The 15505-nt window shown below is 44.6% G+C and overlaps 1 protein-coding gene across 1 annotated transcript; it reads left to right on the forward strand.

The window, feature by feature from the left end:
- Window positions 1-1873: 1873 nt before the first annotated feature.
- On the forward strand, window positions 1874-15505 carry gcm2 (glial cells missing transcription factor 2). The gene is made up of 8 exons (XM_080489775.1): window positions 1874-2450; window positions 9347-9410; window positions 9503-9691; window positions 10477-10589; window positions 13437-13562; window positions 13658-13911; window positions 14559-14805; window positions 14883-15505. The coding sequence occupies exons 1-8, from the start codon at window positions 2358-2360 to the stop codon at window positions 15213-15215; spliced, it is 1419 nt and encodes a 472-aa protein (XP_080345901.1). The 5' UTR covers window positions 1874-2357; the 3' UTR covers window positions 15216-15505.

Consider the following 15505-nt stretch of genomic DNA (forward strand, 5'->3'; position numbering starts at 1 on the left):
AACTGTAACAATGTGTAATAGTGTGTAACAGTGTGTAACAGAGCCGACTGTAAAAGAGCAGAGCGTAATAGTTTGCAACAGAGTGTAAACAAGCCAAGTGTAACAATGTGTAATTCAGTGTAACAGTGTGTAACAGAGCCAATTGTAACAATGTGTAACAGAATGTAACAGTGCGTAACAGAGTGTAACAGTGTGTAACAGAGCCGTGTGTAACAGTGCGTAACAGAGTGTAACAGTGTGTAACAGAGCCGAGTGCAAAAGTGTGTAACAGCCGAGTGTAACAGTGTGTAACAGAGCCAATTGTAACAATATGTAACAGAGTGTAACAGAGCCGAGTGCAACAGTGTGTAACAGCCGAGTGTAACAGTGTGTAACAGAGCCAATTGTAACAATGTGTAACAGAATGTAACAGTGCGTAACAGAGTGTAACAGAGCCGTGTGTAACAGTGCGTAACAGAGTGTAACAGTGTGTAACAGAGCCAAGTGTAACAATGTGTAACAGAGCCAATTATAACAATGTGTAACAGAGTCTAAAAGTGCAAACTGTAACAGAGTCGAGTGTAACAGTTTGTAACAGAATGCAACAGTGTGTAAAAGTGTGTAACAGAGTGTAACAATGGACACAATCTTCAGTCGTCTCACTGCAGGGATGTAGTCAGACCACAAGATGGAGCCACTGAACTGAACGTCAATGATCTGCAGTACCAGGGTCACACTGGATGAAGAGCTGAAAATAGAAGAAACGACTTTAAACATCTACGACTTTGTGAAGTTTCCAGAGGGTGGAGGCTCCAGTAAATGTCCCAGAGGGTGGAGGCTCCTGTGATGGAGGGTGAGCTGGTTGGAGGAGTTGGGTGGAGGAGGTGATGGAGTAGTTGTTTGAAGCCTGGACATTCAAACCAACGAGACAACGCTTAAGACAAATTTACATTTTGAAAAATATTTTTAAACATTTTCAACAAAATGACGTCACCAGAACCAGAACTTTACTACAACAACCAGAACTTTCTACCAGAACCCTAACCATTTACTACCAGAACCAGAACTTTACTACCAGAACCCTAACCCTTTCTACCAGAACCAGAACTTAACTACAAGAACCCCAACCCTTTACTACCAGAACCAGAACTTTACTACCAGAACCCTAACCCTTTCTACCAGAACCAGAACTTAACTACAAGAACCCTAACCCTTTACTACCAGAACCAGAACTTTACTACAAGAACCCTAACCCTAACCCTTTACAACCAGAATCAGAACTTTCAACCAGAACCCTAACCCTAACGTTTTACTACCAGAACCAGAATTTTACTGCCAGAACCCTAACCCTGACCTTTTACTACCAGAACAAGAACTTTCTGCCAGAACCCTAACCCTGACCTTTTACTACCAGAACCAGAATTTTACTGCCAGAACCCTAACCCTAACCCTTTACTACCAGAACTAGAACTTTACTACCAGAACCCTAACCCTTTACTACCAGAACCAGAACTTAACTACAAGAACTAGAACTGCTGTGTGTCACAGATCTCTAATTGATGACTAATGAGTTTGTTTGTTTTGGGAGAAACATGCGAATGTTTACACACACACACACACACACACACACACACACACACACACACACACACACACACACACACACACACACACACACACACACACACACACACACTCACACACACACACACACACACATCCTGCTCTCCTCCTCTCAGTCTTACCTGTCCCTCCCTCCTCCCTCCCTCCTCCCTCCTCCTCCTCCTCCTCCCTCCCTCCTCCCTCCTCCTCCTCCTCCTTCTAGTCTTACCTGTCCCTCCCTCCTCCCTCCTCCCACTCCTTCTCCTTCCTCCTCCCACTCCTCCTCCTCCTCTCAGTCTGACCGGTCTCTCCTTGGAGCTTCACGTGCTCTGGAGGCTCCGCATCACTAAAACTATTTAAAACAATTTTGTTTTCATTTTTTCAAACTTCCAGTTGAAACTTTGCTGCTTCAGTCCGGCGGAGAACCTACTTTCATTAGAGGAGCAGGAGGAGAACCTACTTTCATTAGAGGAGCAGGAGGAGAAACTATTTTCATTAGAGGAGCAGGAGGAGAAACTATTTTCATTAGAGGAGCAGGAGGAGAAACTACTTTCATTAGAGGAAGTTCTTTACTGTTCGATCACTGAAAGGAGAGACTGAGGTCCAGTAGGAGCATCAGCAGGAGGCGCAGGAGCAGAAGCAGGAGCAGGAGCAGCAGGAGGAGCAGGAGGCGCAGGAGGAGAAGCAGCAGAAGCAGGAGCAGGAGCAGGAGCAGCAGGAGGAGCAGGAGGCGCAGGAGGAGAAGCAGCAGAAGCAGGAGCAGCAGGAGGAGCAGCATGTCCCGGGCGGAGGATCGTGGAGACCTGGACTGTGTTTGTTCTGTCGGAATGAAGCTCAACTGGGACATCAACGACCCCAAACTACCACAGGTACTAACCCGGACCAGACCGGACCGGACCGGACTGGACCAAAAATCCAACTATAGAAATGTAGAAACTAATAAACTATAAAAAATAAACTATTAACTAATAATCTATTAGGAAAAACTATTACAAAATTAACCATAAAAAACAAAAAAACTAACAAATTAAAAACAGTTTTCTTTTATCAATCAATCAATCAATCAATCAATCAATCAATCAATCAATCAATCAATCAATCAATCAATCAATCAATCAATCAATCAATCAATCAACCAATCAATCAACAATAAATCAATCAATCAATCAGTAAAAACAAATCACTCTGACGGTTCTTTCAAGTTCTGATTAAAAACACCAATTTGTTTTTATTGTTTTTAAAACTAGAAAATGAAAAAAAAAAATCTTTCTTCAATTTTAAAGAAAATTTTTTTAAATCTTTAAATCCTTTAATAGTCGAGTATTTCTGCTGAAATCCTTTATAATCAAATTAAATCAAATCAATCTTCATTGCAGACTCTTGGGTCCATAAAAAAAACATAAAAAGAGTGAAGACTTATAAAAACAGTCAACAATAAAATAGAATATTAAAACCCATATAAGCTCCGCCCCCGGCACCTCCAAAGTGCAGATGTGTACTGGACACTACATTCTGTTCAGACATTAAATACATATTTCTGACAGCAGCACAAGCAACTGACTGGCTCTGCTCCACCTTCACCTCCACCTTCAGTAGTAACTGACTGGCTCTGCTCCACCTTCAGTAGTAACTGACTGGCTCTGCTCCACCATGACACCTTCAGTAGTAAACGTAGTATTTCCTAAGTTAATACTCCAGTATTTTGAATGCTTACAATTCATCTAAGTTTATGTGTTTGCACTTTCTGCCTTTTTTTTTTTTGCCTTTTCTTTTATCGGCAGGGTGTGTGTGTGTGTGTGTGTGTGTGTGTGTGTGTGTGTGTGTGTGTGTGTGTGTGTGTGTGTGTGTGTGTGTGTGTGTGTGTGTGTGTGTGTGTGTGTGTGTGTGTGTGTGTGTGTGTGTGTGTGCATGTTCTGGGTTTGAGTTCCTAAGACTCTCTATTAGTCAGCAACCACACTGCAGAGCTCAAACTCAGAGGTCAGGTGGAGGTCAGGTGGAGGTCAGGTGGAGGTCAAGTGGAGATCAGGTGGTAAACAGGTGTGGGATGTGCTCACTCAGCATTCTGCTGTTGCGCCAACAGAAAACAGGTTTGGATGTTTTTGTTTCGGGTGGAAACAGAGACGATGTGTAATGAGATGAGCAGCGCAAGTCTCACTCCATCAATACCTGTGATCTCACTCCATCAATACCTGTGATCTCACTCCATCAATACCTGACTTCACTCCATCAATACCTGTGATCTCACTCCATCAATACCTGACTTCACTCCATCAATACCTGTGATCTCACTCCATCAATACCTGACTTCACTCCATCAATACCTGTGATCTCACTCCATCAATACCTGACTTCACTCCATCAATACCTGTGATCTCACTCCATCAATACCTGACTTCACTCCATCAATACCTGTGATCTCACTCCATCAATACCTGACTTCACTCCATCAATACCTGTGATCTCACTCCATCAATACCTGACTTCACTCCATCAATACCTGTGATCTCACTCCATCAATACCTGTGACCTCACTCCATCAATACCTGTGATCTCACTCCATCAATACCTGTGACCTCACTCCATCAATACCTGTGATCTCACTCCATCAATACCTGACTTCACTCCATCAATACCTGTGATCTCACTCCATCAATACCTGTGATCTCACTCCATTAATACCTGTGATCTCACTCCATCAATACCTGTGATCCAGCTCTCATATGAGGTGAATTGAATTGAAAGGTTTAAGTCAGACATGTGGGCACAAACTAAATTATTCAGAACAAAAATAAATACAAACAAACAGCAAAGAAAAATATAAGTGAATAAATAAACAAATAATGACCAACATATCTGAAAAGGACAAAGCAAAATGTATTGACTCCTCCCCCTTCTCCACCCCCGCCATAAGTCACTCTACACCCCATAGTTGTTTATGTTCATATTTAGAAACAAATATCTACAAATCCAAACCATCATCATCATCATCATCATCATCATCATCATCATCATCATCATCATCATCATCATCATCATCATCATCATCATCATCATCATCATCATCACAGAATGAGTGAACCAAACTGTTCTACAGTCTCACTCCACATAACGACAACATTAATCAGTGTTGTTCTACAGTCTCACTCCACATAAAGACAACCTGACCCAGTGTTGTTCTACAATCTCACTCCACATAAAGACAACATGACCCAGTGTTGTTCTACAATCTCACTCCACATAAAGACAACATGACCCAGTGTTGTTCTACAGTCTCACTCCACATAAAGACAATATGACCCAGTGTTGTTCTACAGTCTCACTCCACATAAAGACAACCTGACCCAGTGTTGTTCTACAATCTCACTCCACATAAAGACAACATGACCCAGTGTTGTTCTACAGTCTCACTCCACATAAAGACAACATGACCCAGTGTTGTTCTACAGTCTCACTCCACATAAAGACAACCTGACCCAGTGTTGTTCTACAATCTCACTCCACATAAAGACAACCTGACCCAGTGTTGTTCTACAATCTCACTCCACATAAAGACAACATGACCCAGTGTTGTTCTACAGTCTCACTCCACATAAAGACAACATGACCCAGTGTTGTTCTACAGTCTCACTCCACATAAAGACAACCTGACCCAGTGTTGTTCTACAATCTCACTCCACATAAAGACAACATGACCCAGTGTTGTTCTACAGTCTCACTCCACATAAAGACAACCTGACCCAGTGTTGTTCTACAGTCTCACTCCACATAAAGACAACCTGACCCAGTGTTGTTTTACAGTCTCACTCCACATAAAGACAACATGACCCAGTGTTGTTCTACAGTCTCACTCCACATAAAGACAACCTGACCCAGTGTTGTTCTACAATCTCACTCCACATAAAGACAACCTGACCCAGTGTTGTTCTACAATCTCACTCCACATAAAGACAACCTGACCCAGTGTTGTTCTACAGTCTCACTCCACATAAAGACAACCTGACCCAGTGTTGTTCTACAGTCTCACTCCACATAAAGACAACCTGACCCAGTGTTGTTCTACAATCTCACTCCACATAAAGACAACCTGACCCAGTGTTGTTCTACAGTCTCACTCCACATAAAGACAACCTGACCCAGTGTTGTTCTACAATCTCACTCCACATAAAGACAACATGACCCAGTGTTGTTCTACAGTCTCACTCCACATAAAGACAACCTGACCCAGTGTTGTTCTACATTCTCACTCCACATAAAGACAACCTGACCCAGTGTTGTTCTACAGTCTCACTCCACATAAAGACAACCTGACCCAGTGTTGTTCTACAATCTCACTCCACATAAAGACAACCTGACCCAGTGTTGTTCTACAGTCTCACTCCACATAAAGACAACATGACCCAGTGTTGTTCTACAGTCTCACTCCACATAAAGACAACCTGACCCAGTGTTGTTCTACAGTCTCACTCCACATAAAGACAACCTGACCCAGTGTTGTTCTACAATCTCACTCCACATAAAGACAACCTGACCCAGTGTTGTTCTACAGTCTCACTCCACATAAAGACAACCTGACCCAGTGTTGTTCTACAGTCTCACTCCACATAAAGACAACCTGATCCAGTGTTGTTCTACAGTCTCACTCCACATAAAGACAACCTGACCCAGTGTTGTTCTACAGTCTCACTCCACATAAAGACAACCTGACCCAGTGTTGTTCTACAATCTCACTCCACATAAAGACAACCTGACCCAGTGTTGTTCTACAATCTCATTCCACCTAAAGACAACCTGACCCAGTGTTGTTCTACAATCTCACTCCACATAAAGACAACCTGACCCAGTGTTGTTCTACAGTCTCACTCCACATAAAGACAACCTGACCCAGTGTTGTTCTACAGTCTCACTCCACATATTGACAAACGACATGACCCAGTGTTGTTCTACAGTCTCACTCCACATGTAGAAAGACAACCTGACCCAGTGTTGTTCTACAGCACATGTGTCAAACTCAAGGCCTGCGTGCTAGATGTGACCCGCCACGTTATTTTATGTGGCCCGCGAGGGCTTAAAGGTCTGATTGTCTTAAAATAAATACCGTACTGTTTTCTATAGACGCACAGTGCACGTCTTGGGGTGTGTGTCTATTGGAAACAATACGGTAATTGCATGTGCCTTTTTTGACACGGAAGTAGCTCTACACTTGTACATATCCAGATTAAGATGTTCCCCACACCGACCCATGTTCCACCCGGCGGCGGACAATCCCCCGTGAGAAACCGCACATAATACAATATAATATAATATAATATAATATAATATAATATAATATAATATAATATAATATAATATAATATTATATAATATTATATTATATTATATTATATTATATAATTAGTTCTGTCAATCGATAAAAATACATTATCTAATTAATTGCACAATTTTCTGTAATTAATTGCGATTAATCACATTGTTTTTCTACTGAAGACTGAAGCTTGTAATGGATATTTATTGAGGGAAAAACACAGAATTAATGTCGACACAACACACAGGGACTATATTCAAATTAAAAGACTAGTTTTATAATGTCATTTTAGCTTTGGTGAGACTGTTTCTCTCCAAGGTCAGCAAAATAATAAAAAAACATTAAAAAAATATTTAATAAACTTCTAACATATGTCCGGGTTTTGTTAGAGTGCAGGTCCTCCACTTTGAGGATTTGAATATTTCTACAAACAAAGTTGTAAACTTATTACATGAACAAAGTGGCAATAATATACTGTAATACACACATGAGAGAGAGAGAGAGAGAGAGAGAGCACACACACCGGATCAAACACACACACACACACACACACACACACACACACACACACACACACACACACACACACACACACACACACACACACACACACACACACACACACACACACAGTATACAGGAGAGCCAGGGAAAGAGGAGAAATGTATATTTTACCTGCAAGTATTTCCTCCAGCTGTAGTAGTTTTGTGGCTGCTGGTCAGCCAACATGGCAACCTGCTGTTTTGCTGCAGAATTACTTCTGTGGTCGTTAATTGGGCTTTACAAAGTAAAGCTAATGACTGTCACTTTCTCAATCCACCATCGGGGAACTTTTTAAAGTGAAGCTTTCTGCATTAATATTAATCCACTCATATTATGCTGCTCTCTACAGAAGAGTTTTATCGCCACTGAAGAAAAAAAAAAATTCGGAGGCTGAAAAAAAAAAACCTTAATGCGCTTCAGAAAAAGTTGAAAATGAAAGTCGAGATTTTTTTTTCACTGTGGAATAAAAAGTCCGTCCATCCACATGCCAGCGGTGTGACTGTTTCCTCAAAATGCATCAGGCGGTTTAATGAAGTGGTGAAAAGAAGCTTCAGGACAGAATGGAGCTCATAAACACGGTCAGTTATCATCAGTATCAGGACTAGAAGAGACAGAGCAGACTGCTGCCTGGTTCTGTAGAGGAACAGTTATCATCAGTATCAGGACTAGAAGAGACAGAGCAGCCTGCTGCCTGGTTCTGTAGAGGAACAGTTATCATCAGTATCAGGACTAGAAGAGACAGAGCAGCTGCTGCCTGGTTCTGTAGAGGAACAGTTATCATCAGTATCAGGACTAGAAGAGACAGAGCAGCTGCTGCCTGGTTCTGTAGAGGAACAGTTATCATCAGTATCAGGACCAGAAGAGACAGAGCAGCCTGCTGCCTGGTTCTGTAGAGGAACAGTTATCATCAGTATCAGGACTAGAAGAGACGGAGCAGCCTGCTGCCTGGTTCTGTCGAATAAGAAGGACAAAGACACGGATCCCGGGCTGCTTATTTAAATGTTCTTATTAATCAAGGAAATCCTGTGTAAAATCACATGTCGATAAGCAGTAAGTAACTCTATATAGTCACAATTAAGTGATTTTATGTGAATTCACATCTCCGTCTCTCCGTGAGAAAAGAAATCTCGACTTTGATTTTCGACTTTTTCTGAAGCGATCTTTTTTAGCCTCCAATTTATTTATTTTTCTTCAGTGGCCCTAAAACTCTGGAGTCACTCCCACAAGGGAGTAAAAAAACCCCCAAACAAACGAAAGTACAAATAACTGCGTTAATTACGTTATTTTTTTTTTTTAACGAATTAATCCTTTCAAATCAATTACTTAAATGAACGATGATGTGATGTGATGTGATGTGATGTGATACAATAGTCCTTGTTGCTGTTAGTAGAACTGATAGTGGCTGTAGTTAACATGTATAAGTGTTGTACCAAACCTCTGCAGTAGTATAAATGGTAAAAGGATTTAACCTATATAGCGTTTTTCCCCAAAGCGCTTTCCATAGCTCATCACATTCACCCGTTCACACACACATTCACACACCATTGGAGGCTGCAGCCATGCAAAGTGCTGTCACTCCAATGGGGGCAGTTTGGGTTCAGTGTCTTGCCCAAGGACACTTTGGCATGTAGACAGGCAGAGATGGGAATCAAACCTGCAACCTTCTGATTGGGAGCCATGCCGTCCACACACACAGTTTAGATCTGGTAAGAGCAACAGTCCAATATGTGGAGTCATTTGTGGTCCAGGACGTGTCTTATTCATTTATTAATGAAATACTTCTTGGTATTTAGTTTTGATCGTGTTTTATGTCACATATTCAGGTTTTTTTTATCATAAGAATTTAGTACTAGATGAAACTTACTTTCATGAACTCTTTCTAATGCCAACCCCACCACCCCCCCCTCCACCCCCAACCAGGATACCAAACAGTTGGACTCGTTCCAGGAGTGGACGGACGGCTACGTCCGCTACATCTACAATGGTGAGGATGACTGCACCGTCAGCTGCTACATCATGTTCCTGTGGATCTTAACATGTGTGTGTGTGTGTGTGTGTGTGTGTATGTGTGTGTAGCTGATGATAAGAATGCACAGCGCCACCTGTCTGGCTGGGCGATGAGAAACACGAACAACCACAACTGCCAGATCCTGAAGAAGTCGTGTTTGGGAGTCGTGGTTTGTTCCAGAAGCTGTTCGTTAGCTGACGGCTCCCGACTGCAGCTTCGCCCGGCCATCTGCGACAAGGCCCGCCACAAGCAGCAGAGTGAGAGCCGCCTCCACCGCTGCTACAGCCACCATCACAGCCACCACCACCACCACCACCACAGTCACCACCATCACCATCACAGCCACCACCACCACCATCACCACCACCATCACCACAGCCACCACAACCCCCACCATCACCATCACAGCCACCACCACTACCATCACCACCACCATCACCCGGGGGGACCGGTCCTTTCAGGCTGTCACCCCCAGACTATGGAACGAGTTGCCCCTGTCCCTCCGCACGCTCGATTCCACGAACTCTTTTAAAAAGGATTTGAAAACGTTTTTTAAGAAATATTTCTCTCACTTTTACTGCGTTTTCATGTAATTAGTTGATTCTGTCTTATTGCACTCATTCCATGTACAGCACTTTGTGATTGTTATCTATGAAAAGCGCTTTATAAATAAACTACTTATTTTCTTAGTTTACGCCACCGTCACTACTGCCTCCGCCACCACCACCACAGCCACCACCACAGCCACCACCACCACCACCACCACAGCCACCACCACCACCACCACAGTCACCACAGTCACCACAGTCACCACAGCCACCACAGCCACCACAGCCACAGCCACCACCACTGCTATCGCCACCACAACAGCCACCACCAACACCACCACCACCGTCACCATCACCGTCACCGGCACCACCACAGCCACAGCCACAGCCACAGCCACAGCCACAGCCACAGCCACAGCCACCCACGCCACTACCACCGCCACCGTGACCATAGCCCCTGTGAACTGCCCCTGCTAACTGTCCCCGTGTTTCAGAGAAGGTGTGTCCGAGCTGCGGCTCCGCCCTGGAGCTGCTGCCGTGTCGCGGTCACAGCGGTTACCCCGTCACAAACTTCTGGAGGGTGGAGGGCAAGGCCATCTTCTTCCAGGTGCACAACTACAACTACACAACAGCTACACAACAACACAACAACTACACAACAGCTACCCAGCTACACAACAACACAACTACAGCTACACAACTAAACAACAACTGCAGAACTGCACAACAGCTACATAACTACAGCTGCACAACAACTACACAACTAAACAACAACTGCAGAACTGCACAACTACAGCTACAGAACAACTACAGAACTACACAACAACTGCAGGACTATACAACAGCTACATAACTACAGCTGCACAACAACTACACAACTAAACAACAACTGCAGAACTGCACAACTACAGCTACAGAACAACTACAGAACTACACAACAACTGCAGGACTATACAACAGCTACACAACTACAGCTACACAACAACTACAGAACTACACAACAACTGCAGAACTATACAACAGCTACACAACTACAGGTACACAACAACTACACTACTACACAACAACTAAACAACCACAAGTATAAAAAATGCTAATACATATTTAGGGTTAGGGTAACTCTGACCCTAAATGTGTGAGGAGATACTGAAGTTGTTGTTGTTGTTGTTGTCCACTCGGGCCTATACAACAATCTGTGATTAACATATCAGGATCCCTCTGCTTGTGAGGCTCCGCCCCTTGTGTTGGAGTATTAATTCATCACCATGATGACAGAGCAGATGTGACTCTCCAAAAATTCATGTTGGTGCAGTTCTGTCAGCGTGACATTATTGTTATTGATCAGCTGATTATTCCAGATGAAGCATCGTGGAGAGAAACAGACTTGGAACAAGTCAAGGGGGAATTCAAGAAATCAGGTTCACTAAACTCTGACCTCTGAACTCTGAGTCGACTCACTCTGAGATGAAACTCTGAGCTTCAGGATCTAGAACAGCTGATCTCAATTAGTTCAATCACCTCTGAGTATGTGGACCTCCAGTTACACTCCTGAACATCCACAATGAAAAGCTTCATCATTGGAGCCTCCAACCACCAATCGCTATGGCAACAGACTGAAAACACAGTTCTTTCACAGTAAAGTACCAGAGTGAAAACCCAGTTATTTCACAGTAAAGTGCCAAACTGAAACTTAGTTCTTTCACAGTAAAAAGTACCAAATTAAAAGCCAGTTCTTTCACAGTAAAGTACCAGAGTGAAATCACAGTTCCTTCATAGTAAAGTACCAGACTAAAAGCCAGTTCTTTCACAATAAAGTACCGGAGTGAAAACCCAGTTCTTTCACAGTAAAGTATAAGAGCAAACCCACTACTTTCACAGTAAAGTACCAAACTTAAACCTAGTTCTTTAACAGTAAAGTACCAAACTAAAACCCAGTTCTTTCACAGTAAAGTACCAGAGTGAAAACCCAGTTCTTTAACAGTAAAGTACCAAACTAAAACCCAGTTCTTTCACAGTAAAGTACCAGAGTGAAAACCCAGTTCTTTAACAGTAAAGTACCAAACTAAAACCCAGTTCTTTAACAGTAAAGTACCAAACTAAAACCCAGTTCTTTCACAGTAAAGTTCCTGCGCTGCGGCAGCAGAGGAGAAAGATGGACTGACAGGAAGTTTCTGCCAGAGTCAACACATCAGTTTGAACGCTCTCCTCCAATGACTTAACATTTAACGTAAGATGGCAGCAGAAATAGTAAATAGCGCAAAATGTAAATTTCATTGAGGAGCAATCCACCAGGAGGAAGGGAGCAGCTAAACATATAATATAAAAACATAAATCAGAATGAAAAGGCTTCTATACATATATGCTGTGATTGCACCTCACTTTGATATGGTTTTACTATTTAAATTGACAGAGGCTAATAAATAAAAGGAATATTAATTCAGTCGCCACTTCAAATACTAATTTAAACCCAGAACATGATGTAGTTTGAACTGGTCCTCTGTTAATATCCTACTGAGTAGATTCACTCAATGTTTACACATTTTATTAAAGTCGAGTCATTTAGAATGTGACAATGTGTACGTCGACACTCAATAAAATACTACAATTACCACACACACGCACGCACGCACGCACGCACGCACGCACGCACGCACGCACGCACGCACGCACGCACGCACGCACGCACGCACGCACACACACACACACACACTTTTTTAGTAATTTACTCCCAGTATTTAAAAGAAAACTACCATTTCACAAAACAACGTTATGCTTATCCAGAGGCCTGTACTACAAAGCTGGATTTTCTCTTATCGAGATAACTTCAGGATTAACTCTGGTTTTCCGTACTACGACACTCGCTCACTTCTCACCGGGATAAATCACCCGCCCATTCTTAAATGATGGTGATTGGTGGGCGGGTTCAGCGCTGAGCTGCAGCGGAGAGGAGAGGAGAGGAGAGGAGAGGAGAGGAGAAAGTTTTTAGAACAATCTTTTTGACAGAATCCAGTAAATCCTGGTCACTGAGCTTTGAAGGATGTTTTTGTTCTTGTTCTGAGTCTGTTTGGCTCCACGAGGGTTGATCTGGAATAATGAGCTTAATAATAATGCTCACGCTGATTCTTCATAATCTCAGAGAATAACTGCTCCTCTATGGTAAAGTCAGCTGCTCTGCAGGGTTTCTCCCTCTGTGATTGGTCACACGCTACAAGCTCCGCCCCTTTCAGGTGAACTCTGGGTTGAACTAGTGAGTTGATAACCTGCTTGGTGGTAACGGTGATCAGGATCGAGGATGTTTGGATCAGTCAACCCAGGAAACAGAGAGATCCTGGTATGTTAATCAGGGTCGTAGTACAGGCCTCAGGCCTCAGGCCTCAGGCCTCAGGCGAAGGGGAACCATAATGCTGTTGTTGATGTTGATGTTATTATTGTTGCTTTTGTTGTGGCCCACCAGTCGAAGGGGGTCCATGATCATCCAAGACCAGAATCAAAGTCTGAGACTGAAGCCAGAAGAAGTTCTGTGAAGCGACGAGTCGGTTCACCGCCGTTTCCCCAGAAGAGACGACTGATTGAGACGCAGGTGGATCCAACATACAAACAAACAAACAGACAGACAGACAGACAGACAGACAACAAAGAAACAAACTATGTTGTTGACAGTGTTATTGTTTACAGGCCCTTGGCCCCGCCCTGCTGTCCTGTGTGGAACCGTCGGACCGGATCTCCTTCATGGAACCCGGCTTCCCGCAGCACTACCAGGCCTTCGCTCCAGAGTCCTACTACAACCCCCACAATGCACTGGGAGAAGCCCCGCCCACCCTCCAGAAACCAGCCAATCCCAGGCTGTACATGGGCCGGCCCAGCTATGAGTTCCAGGGGTACCTGGGCTCACCTTCCTACCCCGTGACCTCCGACCTCTGTGACCCCAGGTCAGCTCCAGACCAGGTCTGACCTTGGACCTGGATGTAGCCCAGGTCCTAGGTCTAAACCTGGTCCTGCATCCCCAAGTGCTCATGCATCCAAATCAGGTCCTGGATTTTAACCAGGCCTTGGCTTTAGACTTGATCCCTGCTTTAGATTCCAGACCTTGTTTCGATCCAAGACCTGGTCTGGATCCCAGGAATTGTTTGGATTTGGGACGGGAATCAGAGATTGGGGGGTGGGGGTGGGGGGTCATTGAAAACACTCAGCACCAATATTATTATTGGGTTTTGGCAGTTTGTCGATTGACAGTCCAGAGGAATGTAGAGTCCAGAAGAAGGCAGAGTCCAGAGGAGGGTGGAGTCCAGAGGAAGGTAGAGTCCAGAGGAAACTACAGTCCAGATGGAGGGTAGAGTCCAGATGAAGGTAGAGTCCAGAGGAAACTAGAGTCCAGAGGAAACTAGAGTCCAGAGGAAGGTGTAGTCCAGAGGAGGGTAGAGTCCAAAGGAAGGTAGAGTCCCGAGGAAGGTAGTTCCAGGGGGGTGACGTCCGGCAGCAACAGGGTTTCTAAATATAAATGAATAGTTTTTCAAGCCTTACAAAGTGTTCTGTGGTCTGCTCTAAACTAGGCCCTGTACCGGTGTTGTGTGTGCAGGGTGGGTCAGGTCCTGGGTCCGTCCTCCTCCTCTTCCTCCTCATCGGCTCCCCTTTGCTCCTCCTCCTCCTCCTCCTCCTTCGAGCCCCAGACAAAGCCTCCACCTGGCTGGAAGGAGCTGCTGAAGAGCTCCGCCCCCTACAGCGACAACCACCACTACTACAGCACAGAGTACCCCTGCCGTTACCCGGGCAACGCCCCGGGGTCCCCCGCTGCCCTGCAGACCATCATCACCACCACCACCAAGGTCAGTCGCCTCCACCTTAATGAGGAGCAAGCGCTCCACCCACCCATCACTAACCTTGTGTGGCTCCTTCTCCTCAGGTCTCCTACCAGCCCTGCGCTCCACCCAAACCTCCTGCCGGCCTCCCGTCCTACCAGCCCTGCGCTCCACCCAAACCTCCTGCCGGCCTCCCGTCCTACCAGCCCTGCGCGCCACCCAAACCCTCTGGCCTCCCAGGCTGCTCCTCCCTGCTGGAGGATGCCTCTTCCTCCACCTCCTCTTACTCCACTGAGGTGAAGGTGACGGAGGATTCTGGAGGTGTAATCAAGTCTCTGTCATTCCAACCAGAACCTCTAAGCACCAAAATGGAGCGAGCCGACGGCTATGACTACCGCTACACCTACCCAAACTGCTACCGCTATGAGGACTACTGATGTTGCTCCATCTCCATCACTTTGGCAGAAGCTTCTGCTGCCTACGAACCCAGCTGGACCCAGCTAGACCCAGCTAGACCAAGCTGGACCCAGCTGGACCCAGATGGACCCAGCAGGACCCAACAGGACCCAACAAGACCCAGCTAGACAAAGTTGGACCCAGCGGGACCAATGGGGCCCAACAGGGCCCAACAGGGCCCAGCTGGACCCAGCAGAGACCTCCAGACCATCAGGTCACAGATCTGTCAGGTTGTTTTATCAGATTAAAGATCAATAAACTTTCTGTGATC

Source organism: Lipophrys pholis (assembly GCF_963383615.2).
Source record: "Lipophrys pholis genome assembly, chromosome: 20".
NCBI classification, from domain to species: domain Eukaryota; kingdom Metazoa; phylum Chordata; class Actinopteri; order Blenniiformes; family Blenniidae; genus Lipophrys; species Lipophrys pholis.

Bases quoted from the DNA above. Each gene is read 5' to 3' on its own strand.
- gcm2 (XM_080489775.1), top strand. From the start codon at position 2,358: ATGTCCCGGGCGGAGGATCGTGGAGACCTGGACTGTGTTTGTTCTGTC. The intron at 13,912-14,558 runs GTCAGCTCCAGA...TTGTGTGTGCAG, and splicing joins TCCGACCTCTGTGACCCCAG to GGTGGGTCAGGTCCTGGGTC. The intron at 14,806-14,882 runs GTCAGTCGCCTC...CCTTCTCCTCAG, and splicing joins TCATCACCACCACCACCAAG to GTCTCCTACCAGCCCTGCGC.